The sequence below is a fragment of the Bubalus bubalis genome, chromosome 12 (assembly GCF_019923935.1).
Source record: "Bubalus bubalis isolate 160015118507 breed Murrah chromosome 12, NDDB_SH_1, whole genome shotgun sequence".
In the NCBI taxonomy this organism is placed as follows: Eukaryota; Metazoa; Chordata; class Mammalia; order Artiodactyla; family Bovidae; genus Bubalus; species Bubalus bubalis.
This window is the reverse complement of record NC_059168.1, coordinates 72,063,582-72,086,966: the sequence shown is the minus strand read 5'-3', so window position 1 is coordinate 72,086,966 and position 23,385 is coordinate 72,063,582. Positions and strand designations below refer to the sequence as shown.

The window sequence follows — 23,385 nt, the reverse complement described above, 5'->3', positions numbered from 1 at the left end:
TGGAGGCTCTCAGGGGAGCCCATTTTCTTGTTTCTTCTTCCAGCTTCTAGAGGTTGCCCAAATTCCCTCTCCTCTCCAAAGCAGCACTGTTGTAGCTCCATGACCATTCTTATATATATATATATATATATATATATATATAATTTATGTATTTATTTTTGGCGGTGCTGGGTGTTTGTGGCTGCAGGGGCTTTTCTCCAGTTGCAGTGAGCAGGGGCTACTTTCTAGTTGTGTGGGCTTCTCATTGCAGTGACTTCTTTTGTTGGGGAGCACAGGCTCTAGGGAGTGGGGGTTTCAGTAGCTGCAGCATGTGGGCTCAGTAGTTGCGGCTTCCTGGGCTCTGGAGCACAAGCTCAATAGTTGTGGTGCACAGACTTAGTTGCTCCATGGCATGTGGGATCTTCCTGGACCAGGGATGGAACCTGTGTCTCCTGCGTTGGTTGGCAGATTCTTTACCACTGAGCCACCAGGGAAGCCCTCCATGACCCTTCTTCTGACTCTGAACTCCTCCGCCTCTCCTTTCAATTTATAAGTACCTGTGTGATTCCATTGGGCCCAGCTGGATAATCCAGGATAATCTATTTTAAAATCAGCAGATTAGCAATCTTAATTTCCCCTTCCCAGGTAGCCTAACATTTGCACTGGTTACAGGGATTAAAAAATGGACCTTTGGGGAAGGCATTACCCTGCCTGCCCAAATCTTGACTAGTTGCCTTGCTAGAATCTGCAGAATGACATTGAATAGAATTGATGAGAGCAGATATCCTTCTCTTCTCCCTGATCTTATGGAGAGCCCTCTTTTTTATTCTTGGTCAGTCTAGATAAAGTTTTGCTGATTTTGTTGTTCTTTTTAAAGAACCAATTTTTTTTTTCATTTTCTCCATTATTTTTCTGTCTATTTCATTTGCTTTTGTTCTGATCCTTATTATGTCTTTTCTTCTACTTGCTTTGAGCTTAGTTTGTTCTTCCCTTTCTGGTTTCCTAAAATGTGATTAGATCATTAGTTTGAGATTTTTATTCTTTTTAAAATGTAGACATTTACAGCTATAAATTCTCCCTATTCCCCACTGCTTTAGCTGCATCCCATAAGTTTTAATGTGTTGTTTTTTCGTTTTCATTAATCTCAAAATAATTTATACTTTTGCTTGCAATTTCTTCTTTGACTTACTGATTATTTAGAAGTATGTTATTTAATTTCTACATATTTGTGAATTTGCTAGATTTATTCTATTATTGATTTCTATTCCATTGTGGTTGGAGAACATACTTTGTAGGATTTTATTTATTTATTTTAAATGAAATAAAGATGAATATTTTTAATGATAAAAGGTATAATTCACAAAGAAGATAGACATCATAAACCATTAGACACCTAAAAATAAAGAAACAAAGATACATAAAGCAAAAAATCAGAAGAAATATAAGGAAAAAAACATGTAATCATGCATAGACATATTAATATTTCTCTGAGAATATTTTATAAAGTGGTGAAAAAATAAGAATAGCATCTTGAATGATGTCATTAATAATTTAAATAGATTTATATTTAATTAATTTATACTCATCTTGTATCCTACACAAATCTATTTAAAATTTTGTATCTCATACATTGTTATTAGATAGCCATAAGACATTTAGAAAAGCTGGCCAAAAGATAAACATTACAAAATTTCAAAAAGTAGAATTCTTTTTTGTGTATGTGATTCAGTTATACATATACACATATATTATTTTTGAAATTATTTTCCATTATAGATTATTATAAGTTCCCTGTGCTATACAGTAAACCTTTGTTGCTTTTTGCATATCTATTTTTGGATTTGTTTTTTTAGTTTTAAATCCACTATTATCACTCAAGTTCCATGTTATTATTATCTAGTAGTAATTAAATTAACGTGATCATCTGTAACCTAACAAAACCTCTGAATGAAGTTTTTCTCTTCTTTTTTTTTTCCTCCTGTGCAATTCCAAGCAAATGTGTAGTGTGCAGTATTGATTTCCAGTCTCTTTAAACTCCTTCAAGTCTGTGCTATTAAACAGAGACAACTGTATCAAGATAGAGTCTATCATAGCATTTCCTGAAGCACAGAATGAAGAGGCGTTTGAGCAAACAGGATGCGGGAAGGCACCAGTTGAAACAAGACAACTCTGTGTGATAAAATGCGAGAAAAAACAAAATACTCCCATGAATGTATTACTTAAGCGACAACTCCACAAGTAATTCCTTCTGGAACTGGGTAGACAGTTTCCACAGAAAGCTAAAAAAATGTAGATATACTGATATTCAGGAACACTCCCAGGAGAATACAGGTGTCCATTGTCACTGCTAGCATCGGAGGGTCTCCTGAGGAGGTGGGGTCGGCAGTGGCTTTCTGTGGGGACTGGGGCACTGGCAGCAGCCTCCTTTGTCGGATTTTTATCTTTTTAAATATACCGAGGCTAGTTTTATGCCCTAACATATGTTCTGTTCTGGAGACTGTTCCATGAACACTTTGGAATACTGTTTATCTGTTGTTGTTGAGTGTTCTTTGATGCCTGTTAAGTTTTTGTTGTTTTTTTTTTATTGCCTGTTAGGTTTATTTAGTTTATTGTGTTGCTCGAGTCTTCTATGTCCTTATTGATTTTTCTGCCTAATTGTTGAATGCTGCTGTTTAGTCACTGAGTCACGTCTGACACTTTTGTGACCCCATGGACTATAGCCTGCCAGGGTCCTCTGTCCATGGGATTTCCCAGGTAAGAATACTGGAATGGGTTGCCATTTCCTTCTCCAGGAGATCTTCCTGACTCAGGGATCGAACCTGCATCTCCTGCTTGGCAGGTGGATTCTTTACCACTGAGCCACCTGGGAAGCTCAATTGTTGAATACTATAAATTTAAGATAGATTGATAGACCAGGCATGAGCTTTTCCATGAATTTGTCCATGAAAGGAGGGACTGCAGTCTTCAGTGAGGTTCTCAGGACTCTCCCTCTCAGAAGCAAGCCTTCTTTAGAGAGTTGCCTTCCAGAAGTGGCATATATAGTGTCATCAAGAAAGGCAGTTATATCTGAACTCTCACTTTCCAGGATAAGAAATGAGCTCTTGATCCTGCCAACTGAAACATACAGCCTGAGGTAAGTGCCAGAATGCCAATTTATAAATTTACCCTAAAAAAGTAGCTCACATGGGCAGGAAATAATTCGCATATTCTCCCTTTATAGTCTATTTGGGAAGTCAAAAAGTAATCAGAATCCACATAATTAATTTACCATGAGAAATCATAGTTGCAGGGATTGACATACTGCTTTCAACATCACCGATTCTCTCAAATCATGCAGACAGAACTGCCTGGTGGTCAGAAAGAGGCTTGATGCTTGGTCTCAGAACCAGGAAAGTTGGGCAAACTAATAAAATTGATTGCCTGATAACACCAAGCTAAGAGGTTAGTTTCATTTATCTCAACAGAAATGCTTAGAGTCTGTTGAGCAAAGCATTATCTTTTCTGGCCAGTGCTGGCATGAGTATTATCAGATTTGTCTCTATGATTCTTCTTTTCTTGCTCTTCCAAAGCTGATCCATATATTCTCTCAAACTAGCTGCTGTGGATACTTGCCAAGTGGGAACTATAATTTGCACTCCTGTGTTCTGACCCTCTGTGAGTTGCTTTTGTAGTTCAGCAACATGATTTGCCTTATCCTTGAGTGCTTGTTTGTATCTAAATATAGTCTTTCAGTTCATATTTTTACTCTATTTTTACTGTCTCCAGGAATGTCCAGTGTTTGTCCTCTATTTTTGGATATATCTAATATTTGAGTTTATCAATTATAATTCAGTGTCTCTGCTTATGTATCCCTAATCTATCATTTTCTAAAAGAGATGTGTTAAGTTTGGTTCGGTTCAGTTCAGTTCAGTTGCTCAGTCATGTCCAACTCTTTGCGACCCCATGAATCGCAGCACGCCAAGCCTCCCTGTCCATCACCAACTCCCGGAGTTCACTCAGACTCACGTCCATCGAGTCAGTGATGCCATCCAGCCATCTCATCCTCTGTCGTCCCCTTCTCCTCCTGCCCCCAATCCCTCCCAGCATCAGAGTCTTTTCCAATGAGTCAACTCTTCGCATGAGGTGGCCAAAGTACTGGAGTTTCAGCTTTAGCATCATTCCTTCCAAAGAAATCCCAGGGCTGATCTCCTTCAGAATGGACTGGTTGGATCTCCTTGCAGTCCAAGGGACTCTCAAGAGTCTTCTCCAACACCACAGTTCAAAAGCATCAATTCTTCGGCGCTCAGCTTTCTTCACAGTCCAACTTTCACATCCATACATGACCACAGGAAAAACCATAGCCTTGACTAGACGGACCTTTGTTGGCAAAGTAATGTCTCTGCTTTTGAATATGCTATCTAGGTTGGTCATAACTTTCCTTCCAAAGAGTAAGTGTCTAGAGTTCGAAAAAAATATATAGTCTTTAGTTACTTACATAAAATTTCCCACATTATTCTTCTTGTGTATGCTCATTTTAGTTATTTACATTAAAAATATTTTTTACAATATTCTGTTGGTTTTTTGCCACACAACAATGCAAATCAGCCATAATTATACATTCATCCTTTCCCTCCTAGCCTCCCTCCCCTCCCCTCATCCCATCCCCCCAGGTCATCACAGAGCACCAGACTGGGCTCCCTGTGCTACATAGCACATTGCTCTTATTTCCTACTTTGTAAATGAGTTTTCTAGCCTAGGAATTATAATTATCCCCTTATACATTGATTTCAACAAGACTTTGACAGTACTGTGGTGGAAATACCTGAACCAGCCAGTTGAACCAAAGGCTTGTTTGCCTTTTAGCTCTTCTTGTTCTTTGAAGTCGGAGAAGGCAATGGCACCCCACTCCAGTACTCTTGCCTGGAAAATCCCATGGATGGAGGAGCCTGGTGGGCTGCAGTCCATGGGGTCACTAAGAGTCGGACATGACTGAGTGACTTCACTTTCACTTTTCACTTTCATGCGTTGGAGAAGGATATGGCGACCCACTCCAGTGTTCTTGCCTGGAGAATCCCAGGGATGGGGGAGCCTGGTGGGCTGCCGTCTATGGGGTCGCACAGAGTCGGACACGACTGAAGCGACTCAGCAGCACCAGCAGCAGTTCTTTGAAGTAAACAAACAATGCACAGATAAATTCCATTATTAAAAAATCCAAACAATGCATACATATACAGAGTAAAATTTATAAGTTGGCCTTGATACTCTATTTTTACTCTCTCCAGGAATGTCCAGTGTTTGTCCTCTATTTTTGGATATATCTAATATTTGAGTTTATCAATTATAATTCAGTGTCTCTGCTTATGTATCCCTAATCTATCATTTTCTAAAAGAGATGTGTTAAGTTTGGTTCAGTTCAGTTCAGTTGCTCAGTTGTGTCCAACTCTTTGTGACCCCATGGACTGCAGCACACCAAGCCTCCCTGTCCATCATCAACTCCTGGAGCTTGCTCAAACTCATGTCCATTGAGTCGGTGATGCCATCCAACCATCTCAACCTCTGTCATCCCCTTCTCCTCCTGCCTTCAATCTTCCCCAGCATCAGGGTCTTTTCCAGTGAGTCTGTTCTTCACATCAGGTGGCCAAAGTATTGGAGCTTCAGCTTCAGCAACAGTCCTTCCAGTGAATATTCAGGACTGATTTCCTTTAGGATTGACTGGTTGGATCTCCTTGCAGTCCAAGGGACTCTCAAGAGTCTTCTTCAACACCACAGTTCAAAAGCATCAGTTCTTCAGTGCTCAGCCTTCTTTATGATCCAATTCTCACATCCATACATGACTACTGGAAAAAAACCATAGCTTTGACTAGATGGACCTTTGTTGGCAAAGTAATGTCTCTGCTTTTTAATACGCTGTCTAGGTTGGTCATAGCTTTTCTTTCAAGGAGCAGTGTCTTTTAATTTCATGGCTGCAGTCACCATCTGCAGTGATTTTGGAGCCCAAGAAAATAAAGTCTGTCATGGTTTCTTTGTTTCCCTATTTGCCATGAAGTGATGGGACCGGATGCCATGATCTTCTTTTTTTGAATGTTGAACTTTAAACCAGCTTTTTCACTCTCCTCTTTCACTTTTATCAAGAAATTCTAGTTTCTCTTCGCTTTCTGCCATAAGGGTGGTGTTATCTGCATATCTGAGGTTATTGATATTTCTCCCGACAATCTTGATTCCAGCTTGTGCTTCATCCAGCCCAGATTTCTCATGAGATATATTAAAACCAACTATAACTGTTGATTTATATATTTCTCCCTGCATTTCTGTCAGTTGTTGCTTTATGTCTTTTTGAGGCTGTGTTATTAGGTGCGAAGCTATGTTTACAATAATTAAGTCTTCCTGTTCTATTGTCCCTCTTATCATTTAGCAAATCACAGTGAACTTTAAAGACAAACCAACCCAGCTGTCTTCTCCTGAAGTTGGAAAATGACCACTAAGGCAAAATGGAAGACATGAGACGGAAGAAAATAAAAATAAGGCTAAAAATTAGTGAAATGGAGACTTTAAAAGAATAGGGATTCACATTCATTAAGATGGCAATTATAAAACAAAACAAGACAGAAAATAAGTGTTGCGGAGGATGTGGGGAAATTAGAACTCTTGTGCACTGCTGGTGGTAATGTAAAATGATGCAGCTACTATAAAAAACAGTATGGTTGTTCCACAAAATATTAAAAATAAAATTATCATATGATCCAGCAAGTTCACTTCTGGGTAAATACCCCCAAAATCAAAAGCAGGATCTCAAAAAGATACTTGTACACTAATGTTCTTAGTAGCATTGTTCACAATAGCCCAAAGGTGTAAATAACCCAATGTCCATTGACACATAAATGGATAAACAAAATGTGATAAATGCATACAATGGAATATTGTTTCACAAAAGGACAAATATTGCATGATTCTACTCATATGAGGGACTCAGAGTAGCCAGATTCTCAGACACAGTAAGTTCAGAGATGTTGGGAGTAGGGAAAATGGAGAATTATTGTTTAATAAGTATGGAATTTCAGTTTTGCAATATGAAAAATGCTCTGGGGATGGATGGCAGTGATGTTTGCACAAGAAAGGGAATATACTTATTGCCACTGAACTGTACACTTAAAAATAGTTAAGGTGGTACATTTTATAATAATTTTTAAAGATACAGAATATTAAAAAACAAAACAAAGGCTGATCTTTGAGCAGGTTGATAATCTAGGCATATTTCCAGCAACACTGATCAAGAACACAAAAAAGAGTTGTGTGTGGGAATTCCCTGGAGTCCAGGGGTTAGGAATCCACACTTCCACTGCAGGGGGCTTGGATTCAATACCTGGTTGGGAGATCTAAGATCCCTAATGCTGAGTGGCACCAAGAAAAAAAAGAGTTGGGTGCAAATAAAATACAAAACAAAAATAAATGGGAATATATCTGGAGACATAAGATTGAAAAAGAATAAAAGTGCATTTTTCCTTTGGAGTGGAAGTAATCACACTTCCAGGTCATTTCTATAGCACTTGAGGCACTGAGAGAAATATAAGTGACTGTTCCAGAAAGAGAGGGAGAAGGCTACTCTTCTTGTCCTTTCACACCGGTCCCCTGGCCATGCAGATAGATTCTGAGCTTACTGAGTACTTCTTTCTCAAAGGGACCTCAAATATGAATAGTATTCAAGAGGTCATTGTTCCAGGTGTAGATGACAACTCCTGGGAGGTGGAGCTCAAGTTCTTGGTTGAAAATGATCCTACTCTATCTATATCCACTTCTCTCCACATCTCTGTAGACAGAGCCAGTCCCAATGTGAACTGTGAGGGGGCTTCATCCTCAGCCTGAAATAGTGGAGGCTGGTGGTGCTGTGCTGAAACAAAGCCCAGGAGGAGGAGAATCTGTCATCAGTACTAGAGGCCGAGATAGGAGCCATTAGGCCCAACTTCCATTAGTTAGACCAGTTCCTGGGACCCTACCTGTTTCCTACTCAAGAAACAGATGTCCCAGACCAACTTCAAAAGAGAATACTGACTTCCTTGGTGGTTCAGTGATGAAGAATCCACCTGCCAATACAGGAGACACAAGTTCAATCCCTGGTCCAGGAAGATTCCACGTACCGCGGAGCCAATAAGCCCTGCACCACAACTATTGAGCCTGTGCTCTGGAGCCTATGCTCCGCCACAAGAGAAGCCACCACAATGAGATGCTCATGCACAGCAGCTAGGGAGTAGCTCCCACTCATGGCAACAAGAGAAAAGCCAATGCAGCAATGAAGATCAAGCAAGGCAAGAATAAATAAGTAAATTAAATTACAAAATACTTTAAAAAAGAGAGAATGCATGGCAGAAGCTGTGTCTTTACCCATCGTCTGTGTTCTCCATGAAGCCCATTTGGACCAATGTGCCAGAACCTGCCCTGCCATATCCATGGCCTGGCTGTTAGGGACGAAGCCCAAGACTGGGACAAAGCTGTACTGGACAGGACTGTCCACACAGGTGCATGCAGGTAGTCCCGTACCAGCAGAGATAGCCAGGCATGACATGGACCTGAGCTGTGCCCTGTAGATGAGTCTGCAGCCTGATAGGAAACTTGTGCAAGACACTGGAGCAATAGAAACGTCCCCTGGACTTTTGACCTGGGAAACACCACCCCTGTACATCAGGCTTACCCTGTCTAGGTTCACCTCCTGGGGCTTTGTGGACACTGTTTTTCATTGTGTAAGTTTTCCTTTCCTTTCTAGCATCTCTGCTGAGGATGCAAATCTGAGAAGTGAACGTCTTGAGGTGAGTTGAAAGTCTTGAGTCCTGAGGTGAAAGTCTGAGAAGTCCCAGGTTAAGCTGGCCGTGACTTAGCAGTCCTGAGGACTGAGCATATGGGTAGAAGAGCTCCCTGAGAGTGTAGGAATGCACTTGGGCACAAGGAGATCTCTTTCCATGTGGCTGCAGGTGTAGTTTTAATTTTTTTTCTTCCTTCCTGTGTCCTGACTCAGAAAAGCTGGAGCCAGAGCTCCTTCCTTCCCTGATAGGTAAGTTCCTCCAGAAGGAGAGAGATCATATCATTTACCATTTGCCAAGGGCTTTCATGAATTCCCTTAGAAGTCTGGCTTTGGCATTGACCTGATTACATTTCAGATGGGCTCTGGATGGAAGCTTTTGGGAGAGGCCTGCCTTAGCCACACCCGAATGCCTTCTGAGAAAAACAATATTGAACTGAAAGTCTGAAAATACTTCCTACTCATTCTATGGGCCACTCCTCATCTCAAAGATGGTTAGATTTGGAATGCCCAATTTATCTGTTTATGGCGGTGGAGTTCTCTGTAGGCAGCTTTTCAAAACTGAGGGCTGAGGGTCTTGGGATGAGCGTCCCACTGATTCTTAGTTCATCACTTGAAGGTTGGCATCTGATAACTTTGGAGAAACTACACGTATAACACAAGACGGTTCTGTTATGTCTGAAAAGTATGCAGTAACTGCTTTTTCAATCCAAATGCCATTCTTCTGTCCTGAGGGCACAGTGAACAGGTATTTCAAGATTGGTATGACCTTTGACCCCAAAGAGGATTGCCACAATAGTTTCTGATGATCCTTAGTTTCAATAGCAGAGAGGTTCTTATATAAGGCAGGGTTCTTTTGCCCCTGAGAACGTGTATATTTCTCAGGTAAAGCACAGAAATGTTTCATATCAGTCTCATCTTGCGAGCCCTAAACAGGATGGTCACCCTGTTGGAGTTGTTGAAACTTTAGGCTTTAGGTTTTTCCCATTTTCTGAGCCAGATGTTGCTCTTAGACAGTCAAACTGCCTAGTTGGGATCTTATTGTACACAATGATCTACAGCTAGGTTTCGACACTTCACTGTGTATTGTGGAGAGATTTTTCAGGTCACTATACACATGGCACCCCGCTCCAGTACTCTTGCCTGGAAAATCCCGTGGATGGAGGAGCCTGGTGGGCTGCAGTCCATGGGGTCACTAAGAGTCGGACATGACTGAGTGACTTCACTTTCACTTTTCACTTTCATGCGTTGGAGAAGGAAATGGCGACCCACTCCAGTGTTCTTGCCTGGAGAATCCCAGGGACGGGGGAGCCTGGTGGGCTGCCCGTCTATGGGGTCGCACAGAGTCGGACACGACTGAAGCGACTTAGCAGCAGCAGCAGCATACACATGTTTGCTTCTTATTACTGCATATCATTCCACAGTATGAATATACCTAAATCAATGTCATCACCTCTTTACTGATGCACATTCAAGTCAGTACTACTTCGCCTCTGTTTTCCTTTCTCTGGTTGGCTGAATGTCTGTCTCTCTGTACATCCTCCTTTGTTTCTCTATCCTCTCTGTACTTTCCCTTTACTTATTCTGTCTCTGCTGGCATTTAAGACTGGGGGATAAGGGACTTGCAGTGATTCTGCTGCAGGGAGGGGTGGTAACTCAAGGTCAGGGGTGACCCTGGCAGGCTGGCTATTCCTTTAGCCTGTCCCCTCCTAACCAGCTGTATGAAGGATTTGAGGCAGCTCAGCAAACAACCTGGTCCTTGCCTTCAAAGACCTTGAGTCTCACAGGGAAACAGACATGTGAGTGATCCACCCAAGGCAGAGCAGCAGAGGGTGAGGGGCAGCATTCCAGGTCCCACGTGACTTCCTGGGCTTTCATCACCTCCATCACTTGCTCAGTGTTTGACATTGCACAAGTTATTTCACTTCTGGATACCTCAGTGTTCCCTTCTTAAAGTGATGATGTAAGAGTCTTTTTTTCCTAAAAGGTTGATCTTGATCACCTCCATCACTTGCTCAGTGTTTGACATTGCACAAGTTATTTCACTTCTGGATACCTCAGTGTTCCCTTCTTAAAGTGATGATGTAAGAGTCTTTTTTTCCTAAAAGGTTGATCTTGATCTAAGAAATAAGATAATATGTGTGAAGTACTTACCACAGTGCTTGGCCTGTACTGATCTAGAACAGTGAACCCTTAGGAAGTAACCAGGGTGTGGCTGTGCATAGAATGGGATACCAATCAAACAGGGAGACGTGGGCTCTGGATTCAGTGGGGTTGAAATCCTTTGGGCAACACCCAAAGGATGGGTAGCTTTTCCCCTGGCAGAGCTGGAGGGAGGTATTCCAGGGGACAAAGAGGTAAGAGTTACAGTACTGAGTTGGAAAGAGGAGGCAAGCTTGGGGTAGGGGGCAGAGGACCTGTGGCCAGAAGGTCATACTCACAGGCAAAGGCGAGGGAAAGTCCTTTCAGGGACGTACACAGCCAGGCTTCTGGCACCGGGAAGGGAGTTCAGGGCCCTTGCATGGACTTGAGCCCCAAAGCTGAAGCTGCAGGTCTATCCCAGGACCACTGGCGGTGTCAGGCAGGGCTCGGGAAGGGTGCTCCTTTCCCACTGTCCTCCTGCCTTGTTCGGCAGAGGCCTCCTCCCAGGGCTTGGCCACTCCCCGCGTCCAGCACCCCCACCCCTCAGCCGGTTGGGAGGCAGTCAGGAGGCTTTTTGCGGGGGCTGTGCCGGGTGGGCGGTTTTCCCAGAGCAAGGAACCGAGCAGGACTGAGTTGGCGCCAGCTCCCTCAGATATAGACGTTGCTGGCTGGATGACCAGCCTGCCCTGCTAGCGAGAGCCCAAGGGCTCCCTTGGGCACTGTGTCCCGGAGCTGGGGGCTGCACCACCACACCTCAGGGGTGTGGCATGTCACAGAGGGAGGCCAGAGGGGCACGGGCCATGCCAGGACTGGGGCAGAGCCCGGCCAAGGCCACACCGAGGTTGTTAGCAGGCACTGAGAGGAAAAGGAGCCGCCTGAGCAGGAGAGGGCAGGACCTGTGGGAAGAGTCCAGCTGGAGCAACCAAAGATGGAGCCGAACAGCCCCGAACCCTCGAGGAGCCAGGGCCAGGAGCCTGGCTCGGGGTCGGGTAAGAAAGTCGGGGCCTGAAGAGGGAGCTGGGGGAGGCAGGCATGGGAGGTGCTGCAGTGTCATCTCTGATGGCAGAGTCTCATTCATGGTTACTGTCCTGCCCAAGAGAGGGGCCACTGGTCAACTTCTGCTCCAGGGCTCCATGCTTGGGTAGTTGGGACAAGTCAGAACGGCCTTCATCAGAGTGCGGCTCAGAGAGTTGGCCCAGCTGACTTCTCTTGAGGAAACTGAGACCCAGAAGAGTGAGGTGCTTCCCAAGGTCCCAGAGCAGCCATCAGCAGCAGGGCCAGCGGGCTTTGCTGTCCTTTCCTCTTAACCACAGCCGCGTCCTCATCTCAGGACCTGGCTGGGCCGAGGGTCAGCCCTACAGAGCAGGGCAGGGCTGTGTGCTTGCTGTGGACCCAGGGCATCCTGATAAGCAGGATTCAGAGTTAGGTGTCAATGGAGTGAGAGCCAAAGGAGGCCCAGTGGAGAAGGCCAGGACTCGCAGTTCTGAGCCCAGGTAAGGTCTTCTCTCCATTGCCTCCACTGTAAAGTGGGGCTGGGTCGAGAACAGACAAAGAGGGGACGAGGCCCTTGGGTCTCTGCCAATTGGCTTGCTACTACTCTGGCATGAGACCTTGCCCCAGGATACACTTAGCACCCATGGGCGATGGGGGTCTGGTCAGACCCACTCACGGGGGTCCTCTGTGCAGAGCGAGGCCAGTCCTGAGAACGCTGCGCGGGAGCGGAGCCGGGTGAGGACGCTGCGCCAGGCCTTCCTGGCCCTGCAGGCCACCCTGCCAGCCGTGCCGCCTGACACCAAGTTGTCCAAGTTGGACGTGCTGGTGCTGGCCACCAGCTACATAGCCCACCTCACCCGCACGCTTGGACAAGAGATGCCCGGCCCCGCCTGGCCGCCTTTCCTGCGTGGACTCCGCTATTTGCACCCTCTCAAGGTAGGTCTCAGGCCCGGGGCCTTGGGGAAGGGGGTTTGGGATGGGGAACCCTGGACTCAGCCCCCATCCCTTGGGCAGAGCTGACATTGGGACCAGCTGCTTCCTGCTCTCTCAGAGGGAAAGACGCTGAGGCAGGCTCTTGGGACTGGGCTGACTCTGTGTTTCTCATGGGATGCAGTGGGGGTGATGATTAGAAATGACTCCATGAGAATGTGGTTCCTCCAAGGGGAGGGAAATTCTTAAGAGGCCCCAAGACTCTGGGGCACTTACTTAGTGGTCGAGGAGCAAAGTGGGCAGTTTCCAGGGCTGGGGTCTGGGGAAGAAAACCACACTTTAGGGAGATTCCTAGATTCCAGGGCCTTCATGACACCATACAGGGCCTTGGTGGCCTCTGGACTTCTGTCTCAGGAGGGGTTGGCCTAAGAAAACATCACTTTGGAAGCCACCCAGCCGGGTAGGGGACCAGCAGGGGCTGGGAAATCAGGGAGGAGGGCATACTGCATCCAGAACTTACCAGGCTGCCACCTACCTTTTCCGAACTTCTATTTTATTATACGTAAAAAGGAAGATAATGTGAGTCTGACTTCGCTTCCAGGGAATGAAATGAGATCATGAAGGAAAAGTATGATTAATAATAATCATCATTGCAATAACAGTTAACACTGTGTTAACATTATGTTAAGTTATTCCAGGAGCTGGACTAAGGGCTTTAGAGCATTTTCATCTTTTAATCCACACAGGAACCAAATGAAGGTTTGTTTGTTTGTTGTGAATTGAGAATTACTTTACAGACAAGGAAAACAAAGCTTAGGGAGGTTAAGTGTCTGAATGCTGTTTAAACCCTAGAGTGTCTGACTTTAGACCCTGGGCTCATAGCCACTAGGCAGGCTGCGGGGGTGGAGGTGGGGGTGGGGGGTGCAGAGTAAGTTGCCAGTTGCAGAGTGTAACTGTGATAAAGGGTCATTTTTGCTCTCTGAGGATAGCAACTTTATTTTTATGGAGGATACTTGTCACCATCTCTCTCCCTTAAACATCATAGTTCTGAAATGTCTTGAGACTTAAGATATTTTTCTTTGATGTAAATACAGCTAAAATGCAAGAATTTGAAACAAAAAGGGGTCACTCTGAAATGCCAGTGGTGGTACCTGGTGCAGAGTCCCTGGGTGGCACAGTCATTCCTTAGCTGAGGGGAGGCTGTTGCATGAAGTGGGTGATGGATAAATATGTTGAAGAATGAATACACGAGAGCCTGGCTAGGGCTCGAACCCTGGCAGCTTGGTGGGGTAGGGTAGCTAGCCAGGAGCAGGGGCCCTCAACCACTGGGTCAGAGGGCTGTCAAGAGGAGGGCAGATCTTAGGGCAGAGTCAACCTGGCATTTTCTGGGACTGCCCACGTGCCTGCTGCAAGGACGGACAGACCTGAGAGGCCTGCTGCTTTTAGAGAGAGTGGGCAGCACTGATGTGTGCGGCCACAGGCACTTGGGCGGGCGCGGGGCGAGAGAAGGAGCCAGGACTGTTCAGTGTCAGGAGGAACCTCTCCCTGCCCCACTCGGCTGCCCTCCCAACAACCCAGCACTTGGCGGCTGCCCACCTCCCTCCCCACCACGGTGGGGGTGGTTTCCTCTTGTGGCCATTGCTCTCCTCAGACAGCTCCTCCTGTGCCTCTCAGCCAGGCTCAGGAGAAGGCTTGAGGCCAGGAGTGGTGGTGAGTCCAGGCCCACTGTCACGGTGCAGTCGTGGTGGTGGGAGGGGGTGGTCCCAGGGAGGGAGGCAAGGGAAGGCCCAGTTTTGGGTGCCAAGGGCTACAAGGGGCTTTGCTAGTGAGCTTGACTCTCGTGCCCTCCCTGTGTCTTGCAGAAGTGGCCGATGCGATCTCGTCTCTACGCTGGAGGCCTGGGGTGCTCTGGCCTTGACTCCACCACAGCCTCCAACTCGGGCCAAAGAACAAAGGAGGCAGAGGCTGGGCCCCAGGTCTCTGGAGAGGCAGATGCCCTTCTTTCCACCAGGCCACTGTCACCAGCACCCAGTGACAAGTGATCGTCACAGTCGCCCCCTTCTCCTGGACTGCCACTCAAGCCTTGGGACCTGGATTCTCTGCCAGGCCTCACCTGTCTTCATTCTGCCTCTCACCCATCGGATCTGATTCAGGCTCAGCTCTGGGTCCCAGAAGAGCGGTGGGCACCTCTGTGATGAGAGTACTCAGGAGGACCAGGAGCAGATAGAGCCTCAGCTTGCCACCCACGGGTGACGCCCCAGGGGCTCCCTTGTGGCAGTTACAAGGAAAGGGTTTGATTGAGTTGGAAGTTGAATTCGTGCATTGTCCCTTGCTTTTCTCTCCTGAGGTTCCTCCCACAAACCCTGGGAGATTGCAAGACAATGGCACAGAGGTAGCACCTGAGGCTGAGGTAGCGGCCAAGGCTGGCAGAGGCTGCAGGGGCTGATGGGAAGACCAGGGGCCAGACTGGCTTTTGGCAGCTGTGAGTATAAACAGAGCTGGGCCGGGGTCATATAGACAGAGGGGACACTGAAGAAGGGAACGTGCTTTGCTATTTGCACTGCAAGATGCTCACCTGATGTCAGAGGCAGGGAGGAATTTAGGAGTCTTGTATCTGCATCACGGTCTCTCCAGCTGCCCCTCATGACTACATTTTCTCCCTCTCTGGGCCCTGCAGCCTTCCACTCTTTTCTTGATATGAGTTATATTTACAGGTTAAGCCAGAAAGCTTACATTGCTCACATTCCAGGATGCAGAGAAATCTGTACATGGTCCTAGCTGCCTGGTTTGAAATTTCATCCCAACACCTTAAAGCCTTATGTATGAAGACTCAATTACATCCTTGAAGGACCTTAGAAGGAGAATGTGTATCTTTTCCAGGGGATAATAATGACAATCTGCCATTGTATTAGACACCTAACCTCCAAGACAAACAAGATTGGCCCAGGTTCACTGGGTTCCTTCCATGATTTTGGCTGAAGGCCTCACTGGCTCACGAGTTATTTCCACAGTCTGTCTTTGAATGAGCTCTCTCCGGCCAGCTCCTCCCCGCAGGCACTGCCCTCCCAGGCTTTCTCCCTGTCCTGCCATGGGGTGCCAGAACTCAGATAGTGCTCTGAGGGAATTTATCTCTGGCCCTGTATAAGTTGTTTGAGGAAAGATCACAGAGTCTATACATACAGAAAGGAACTTTCCAGATTAGGTGTGGCTTCAGATCAGACACCTAAAGCCCAGACAGAGAAGGAACCACCTTTTTGTTAAACTTCAGTGCCTTGGAGTGGAAAGGCAGGGACCAGGCCAACTAGAGTCCCAAAAGGGATGGATAGCCTTAGACAGAAGCCACCGTTGCCGCCATGAGAGCAAATGAGATTCCGACTGGCTGGGAGCACCCAGGAGCCTGAGCTCTGGTGTGCGGAGTGGCTATTCCTCCACAGGGCTGGCTAGGACAGCGGGAGAAAGGGGGCTGAGGGAGTGACTCAGCAGACTGGGGCGGAGGCAGCAAAGGAGACACAGAACGTCCCAGCCGAGGCAGCGTGAGACGTGGGAGAGCAGCTGGACCGGGGCTGGGAGCCATGGGGAGAAGGCCTCGGCCAAGGCCAGACTCGTAAATCTCCCGAGTCTCCGCTGAGGGGCCCGGAGAGCTTGTGCAGAGCCGCTTTGGGCAGCTGGATGGGGCCAGGCAGGGCAGAGACCAGGTGTGGGTGGGCACGAGCACAGCGTTCTTCACAAGACCATAAAAGTCCAGCTTGAATGTTCTATTTTTAAAGCCAAATAGCAGTATCTTCCTTGTTGTGTTTGAGCATGGTCGGAAGAGGAACAGATGAATTTCTTCATGAGCTGGTAGCACACCATCTCTCTGGGGATGAAGCTGGGAAAGCTGGCTTTGAGGGTGTGTTGGGTCCCTGCCCCCCACCATCTGCCATAGCATAGGGCTTCTTCTGCTAACTCAGGGTTTGGAGCTTGCTGCATCCACCCAGTTCACATCCAGCCTTTGCCTTGCAATGTCACATCCTTTGTGGGCAGAAGGATCACGTTACCCTGGTAGAAAAGACAAGGAGGGCCAGAGAGGGATGCAGCTGGTGGGAGCTGGGGAGGGCAAGTGCCATCATGACGAGTTGCTAAGTCTGTCTCGGGATCCTTCCAGGCAAAGCTGCTTTCCTTAGTGCTCTAGACAGGCCCTGTGGGCTCCAAAAGCCTTCTCCAGTCAGACAGCACCCAGCACAGCCCAGACCAGGAGGCAAAAGGGTGCAAGAGGGCAGGCATTGCCAAGGAAAGGACCAGGGGATGAATGGGAATAACCAGAAGAGATGTCAGCTTTGGAAACTTTGACCCATAAATGAACCAGAACCAAGAGTAGGCCCTTTTTCCTCTGTAGCAGAGAAAGAAAAATACCCTCTCACTAGGAGACCCTAGGGGAAAGGGTATGTGGGAAATAAGCTCCAAAAGGAAACAGGAGCCCGGATGACAAAATGACACTCAGGTGTCCTGGATCAGGAGTGAGAAGGATGCTGGTCCACTGGGGGGTCTTTTACCTCCTGCCCCATCCCCAGGTGCCCACTCACCGTAGGGGTGGGGCATTGATGGCCAGGACGGCTTCCCCGGGGCCTGATGTGTGATATGCCTGTGCTTTCTGAGGGGCAAGAAAGTTAGAGGGCAGTGGCTTAGATGAGCTTTGGGGAAAGCAGAGCTGGCCAAGGGATACCTAAATATTAAGGTGGAGACTACGGATTTCACTGAACTGAGAACTAAGTGATTAGAAACAGAATCTAGTCTTGTCTGAGAAATTCCCTTTCTCTTCCTCTGGATGGAGCCGGGCGAGGATGAGTCAGATGGCGCTGATGGATGAGATGCATGTCCTCTCCCTTGTGTTGCCCAAGCCCTAAACCCAGGGCCCCTGCAACTTTGGTATTCGAGAGCAGGGGTTGGCAATCTATGGCTTGCAAACCAAATGCAGCCCCAGGTTTTGTGCTAAGTCACTTCAGTCATGTCTGACTCTTTGCGACCCCATGGACTGTAGCCCGTCAGACTCCTCTGTCCATGGGATTATCCAGGCAAGAATACTGGATTGGGTTGCCATGCCCTCCTTCAGGGGATCTTCCCAACCCAGGGATTGAACTTGAATCTCCTGTGTCTCCTGCATTGTCAGGCACCATCTGGGAAGTCCAGATTTTGTAAATAAGTTATTGGAAAACAGATACACCTATTTGTTTACATACGATCTATGGCTACTTTCCTGAACAATGGCAGGGTTGAATAGCTGCCACAGACAGAAAAGCCCAAAATATTTAGAGTTCCTGTGAAGAAACTCTAGCCCTTTATAGAAAAAATTTGGTCCTGATCACAGATACGCGAAGTGTTGGTCTAGGAACACTGGGGTCCCTGAGACCCATTCCATGCTCTAAGTGGCCAAAATTATTTTCATAATACAAGATGGGATTTGCCTTTTTTCACTCCTAGTCTCTCATGAGTATGATGGAATTTTCCAGAAGCCAAACAACATGGGATATTGCAACAGCAGATGGAGTGTAGAAGCAGATAGGAGAATCCAGCTCTCAATTACAATAGACATTAAAGATATTTGCAAAAATGTAAAACAATGCCCCTCTTCTCATTAAATATTTTCCAATACAGAACATAATTATTTTTCATAAAAATGGTATGTATAGTCACATATAGTGGGTTAATTGATGTTATTTTTAAATAAATATTTAAGTCTATTTTAATTTCTAATATGATAAATATCAATAGAAATTACCCACAGCAAAAGCTTCTCAGGGTCCTCCATTTTAAAGAATGTAAAGGGATCCTAAGACCAAAAATTCTTAGACTCTCTACTCTAGAATAGATTGGCAATGGTCAAGAAAAGCTCTCACCTCATCTCCCTGACCCTGTATGAGACAACTCTACCCTCTGCCTGGGGCAGACACAGTGATTCAGCCCTGGCCTTCAAGACAAGGGGCTTGAGGTAATGGGGGGCAGGGTGTGCCTGGCAGAATGTGGACAGAGGGTCCCGAGTCAGGATCACAGTGAGGTCTCCTGGAGGATGAAGGTGGGGCTGGTCCCCGGCTGGGTGGGGCCTTCCTCAGGCACAGCCATGGCCTCCTTGTCTCTGCTGCCCCTCAGCATCCCTTTGCTCATCTTCTCTGGAAACATAACGGCTTCCAAGGAGAGGTCCTGGGGAACGTGGGCAAAGGGTAGGGTGAACGTGAGACGAAAGGGAGGTAAAGGAACCTCCCTTTCCTCTTGCAGGAAGGGTGACCCTGCTGTGATCCTGGCTAGAAAGGGGACCAGCGAGGGGCAGTGGGGGAGAAGGGGAGGAGCAGGCTTGGGGTGAGCATGAGGGTGGGAGGAGGGAGAGGACAGGCCAGCAGCTGTGGCCTCTCGGGGCCAAGACCCTTCTGCCCACCAAGACCCTGCTTCCCTGTGGGAAGGAGCCGGCACCTGCTGCTGGACCATTCAGGCTCAGGCAGATCATCAGAGAATGGGGGCTGGGGGAGAAAGAAAAGTGGGGGACGGAAACCAGAAGGCCCGGCAGTAGTCTGAGAGGGAGGGGCGATCTGACAACAGAGGAGCTACCTGGCTGCGGACTCTGCAGGGAAGTCACTTCTGACAGGACATGGGCAGGTGGGCAAGGAGTTTTGGCAACACTGGGTAAATGGTCTGAGGGTTCAGAGTCCAGCCCCACATCCCCCCTAAAGACAATGTGCTCCTGAGACTCTAGTGTGTACCCAGGGCACACCTGCAGTCCCCTGCTCTACCCCTGCTCTTGGGGCTCTAAACCCCCAGCCCCTGCCCACCTCCTAGAGCTCCACCAAGAAGCCTGACTGTTCCAGAATACCCAGGAGCCCAGGAGTCCCTGTCTCCTCATTCCATACCCCCATCACCACTGCGCTGACTACCTGGCCCCCTGATTCCTCCAGACTTGTGGCCAAGCATAGATTGCCCATGCCCCAGGCAGAAGTGGCCTCCAGAAGAACCACACGGTTCCAGCTTTGATGATGAGAAACCCCAGGAGTGAATATCTATCTCCTCTTGATTGAGCCTGGGTTTCCTACTCCCCCCACCTCTTGGTTGGCTGCTGGAGGCTCTTCCCCTCTCTGGGGGCTCTGCTATCCAGCCTCAGTTTGAGAGAGGAGCCCCCTCCCCACATACAACACAGCTAGGGGACAGCAGCTGAGCACAGAAACAAAGGACAGGGGCCATCTCAACTTCCCAGGGCAGGAACAGCAGGATTACCCACAGGAGATGCTGGAAAGATGGAGGAGAAACCAGCAGCCACTGGGGAGATCATGGGGACAGAGCAGAAACTAGGACCATTGAATTAGCTGAGAAGCTATGATGGGGAAAAGCTATGAAGCTATGAGAAGCTGGGTGTTTTTTAGTCTGTAAGAAAATAACAAATTATCAGATTAGGAACACTCCTCCACATTAAGGAGGCTGGAGGGAGAAAAATAAGTTGAGTAAATCAGGTTGGCCTAAATACCAGCAGGTCTATCAAGGTTTCAGTAGGTCAAAACCTCTGGGTTGGGTCCAAGTTGAATGAAAACAGGTTCTGTGTCACACATCCCAGAAACCACCGCTGACTGCATGATGGCAAGCAGAGTCTTGGAGAAAATATAGGTACACTCTCTCTTCAAATGCAAACTTTGAATAGGGCTTAGAGAGGGAGCCATGTGAATATAAAACTGTCAAGATGTGCTGTGCTCTGAGAATAAGGGTAATAGCATGAAGCAGAAGCTGAAGTAAAGCTCAGCTCTAATCCCCAAAGTGTGGGTTCGTGCCAAGCCTGCAGGGAAGGGCTACGTCTCATCACAAAAGGCCATTGGCCCTGACGCTGGGAGGGCAGCCAGATGTGGCAAGTGCTGATCAGCAAAGCTCCTCTTCCTTCACCCACCAGGGCTGGTTTAATGTGCTTCAAACATGTGGTGATACTTTGCCAATGGGCAAAGGAGCTTCCTTCTAGACCAGTCTTAGCAGGTGTCTGTTGGTAACAACACGCTGCCAACATCATTGCCCTGGACAGAAGGACAGACCAAGGCAGACCTGTTTTGCTCTCAGAAAGTTGTCATAAAATATGTCAGTATACCAGACAGGCAGGCCTCTCGTATGTTCCTACAAAAACGAATATTTCCTGGCGCCTTTGAAAGGTGGAGCTCTACATGAGATTTTAAAAAGTGTTACTAAAAAATTGTGAAATCCTAGGTTGTATTTTGATGACTAACAGGGCCCAAAGTTAACAGCTTTTTCTGGGGCTCCTGTTACATGTGAGCCATGGGGTGGGCGCTGGGCGAGAAGACTGAATAGCCCTTTTTGAAAGGCAGCGGCACTTTTAGAAGAGAACCTTATATTGCAAATCCTCTTAAGAAACCAACTGTTAAAAACACTACCAGTGAAGTGATGGGATATATTAACACCAAGCTTATTTAAGACCTAGAATGAAAAGCAGCCAGTCTCCTGCATATTAAAAGAAGCCAAAAAAAAAAAAAAAAAAAAGAAGAAGAAGCCAGAGCCATCCACAGCCTCCCAGGAACAGTAAAAATCCTAAGTTGGTCCTCCTAAAGCTCTTTTAGGAAGGAGAAAAATGTCTTTTCTGGCTTAAGGAGACACAAAGATTGGCTGGGCTTTCTGCCCACCACACCTTTACTAGAGGATTTTTTTTCTTTAAAGCATTTCAAGGATGATCTTTGTATAAAGCCAGAACTGGAATTGTTCAGAAGCCACCCACTGGCTTCTTTGCCAGAACTTCTCCACTTAAATTTACATCCCAAGACAGGAAGCTCATCTATTTTAAACAACTCCAAGCTCTTTGTAAATTGAAAAATTGTGAAAGAAGATGGCTCTGATCTTGACAGGAGGGTATTATTTGGGTTGATCAGTTCTTCCATAGCTTTTAGTGTTTTTCCCAGCTTAATATGGTCCTGGATGATCATCTCATTACCTGGTGCAATAACTGCTATTCTTAGGGAGCTTTCATTCGATTTGTTGTCAGTTATGGCAACCATGCATTTACAGAAGGAATTTCTCCTGAGATACCCTAAGTGAACATGAAGAAACACATCAGGAGAGAGAAAACTTGGGCTTGTAAAAAATCCTTAACTGACTGCTGAAAAAGAAATTATATGCTTTATGGGACTCCTGCATGAGTGCCATATTTTCTAAGAAACATTATTGGACTTCTATTGCTGACATTATGGTAGACTAATGTGCAGGAAATCCCTTCTGGTACAGAACACGCAAAATGATGGATAAAATTTTTTAAATGTTTAAAAATGCATTGCTGGGCTGGCAGAAAAGTGAGGGAAAGGAATAAGAAAGTATAAAACCAAAATTGGCAGGCCAGCATGAAGCCAGAGTAGCCCTGGTGGTATATGCCGGTTCCTGGTTTTAAGAAGCCAAATCCGGGGACAAGAGACAAAAGCCCAGGGTCCATACAAAGTGTGAAGTTGGATCAAGGACTCTGTGATCAACCTGGGATCCCCAAATGCCAACATCCTTCGTGAGTAAAAGAGAGATGAGAATACTTGCCCAAATAGGTCTGAACTTGGGGTAGAAGTTGGGGAGGGAGTCTTCCACAGATTTCCAAACCCTTAAAATTTGGGGGGAGAAACCAAAAACCCCTATTTTAAGTGATTTCAATTTAGAAGTATTTCTAAGCACAAGAAAGTGCAATTCTTTTCTGGAAGAACATACTTTAAATCAGGCTCTGAAGGAGTTCCATGGGTAAAAACTTGAGCTCATAGCAAACAATTATAAAACTCAGAAGGAAACACAGAGCCATAAGCAGTGAGAGCAGAAACCCTGAACTTGTAAGTGGTCGGACCACACTTGCAGTGACCTCAGCTATTGTCATGTTCAGGTACAGAATACACATCAGATATGCTTGCTTTACGCATAAAGAAATAAAGAGTATTTTGAAAAGATAAAGCAGGAACAAGAGGCTGGCAAACATTACCAGGCAGAACTGGAGGAAAATATAGAATTTCTAGAAATTAAAAATATAATATTTTAATTCGAAATCCAGTAGATGATTCAAAACTGCTGAAAATGGAACTAATAGGAACAGATCTGAAGAAATAACTAGAATTCAGTATATATGGACAAAGAGACAGAAAACAGAGAAAAAAGAATATCAGAGAGTATTTTTCATCACCTTAGAATACGAATGTCCTTTAAAAAGACACAGACAGCACTAACTCTAAAGGAAAAATTGATGCATTATGCTACATGAAATTAGGAACATCTGTTTGTCTTAAGATGCCACTGATATTTTGATATTTGGCAAAACTAATACAATTTGTAAAGTTTAAAAATAAAATAAAAGTAAAAAAAAATCAGGATTAGAATCCTAAAAAAAAAAAAAAGATGCCACTGAGAGAGTGAAAAAGGCAAGTTCACAGACTGGGAGAGAATATTTGTAATATATAGGATTAGAAGAATTATATCAAGAACTTATACTGAAAAATCCTATAGTACAATAAGAAAAAGACTGACCACCCAATTGTAAATGGTCTAGAGACAATCAGAAACCTTTCTAAAGAGGATACCCAAGTGATTGAAGATGTGTAATCTCAATA

The 23,385-nt window shown here is 46.1% G+C and overlaps 2 protein-coding genes across 5 annotated transcripts in view; one reads left to right on the top strand and one right to left on the bottom strand.

The window, feature by feature from the left end:
• Positions 1 to 23,385, bottom strand: part of PRR30 (proline rich 30) — a 94,250-nt gene that overhangs the window by 6,792 nt on the left and 64,073 nt on the right. Inside the window, exon 1 of one of the 4 annotated variants that reach the window (XM_025261382.3) lies at positions 7,950 to 8,128. The exons of 2 other annotated variants lie outside the window; for them this stretch is intronic. The gene's annotated coding sequence lies outside the window, so the exon portion shown is untranslated. Of the gene's footprint in view, positions 1 to 4,780; positions 4,945 to 7,949; positions 8,129 to 23,385 lie in introns of those variants that run through there. One more of the 4 variants, XM_044926141.2, reaches the window with a different exon arrangement.
• On the top strand, positions 11,330 to 18,528 carry TCF23 (transcription factor 23). Its single transcript, XM_025261386.3, has 3 exons — positions 11,330 to 11,877; positions 12,575 to 12,817; positions 14,674 to 18,528. Exons 1-3 carry the CDS (start codon positions 11,656 to 11,658, stop codon positions 14,851 to 14,853), a joined length of 645 nt encoding a protein of 214 aa, XP_025117171.1. The 5' UTR covers positions 11,330 to 11,655; the 3' UTR covers positions 14,854 to 18,528.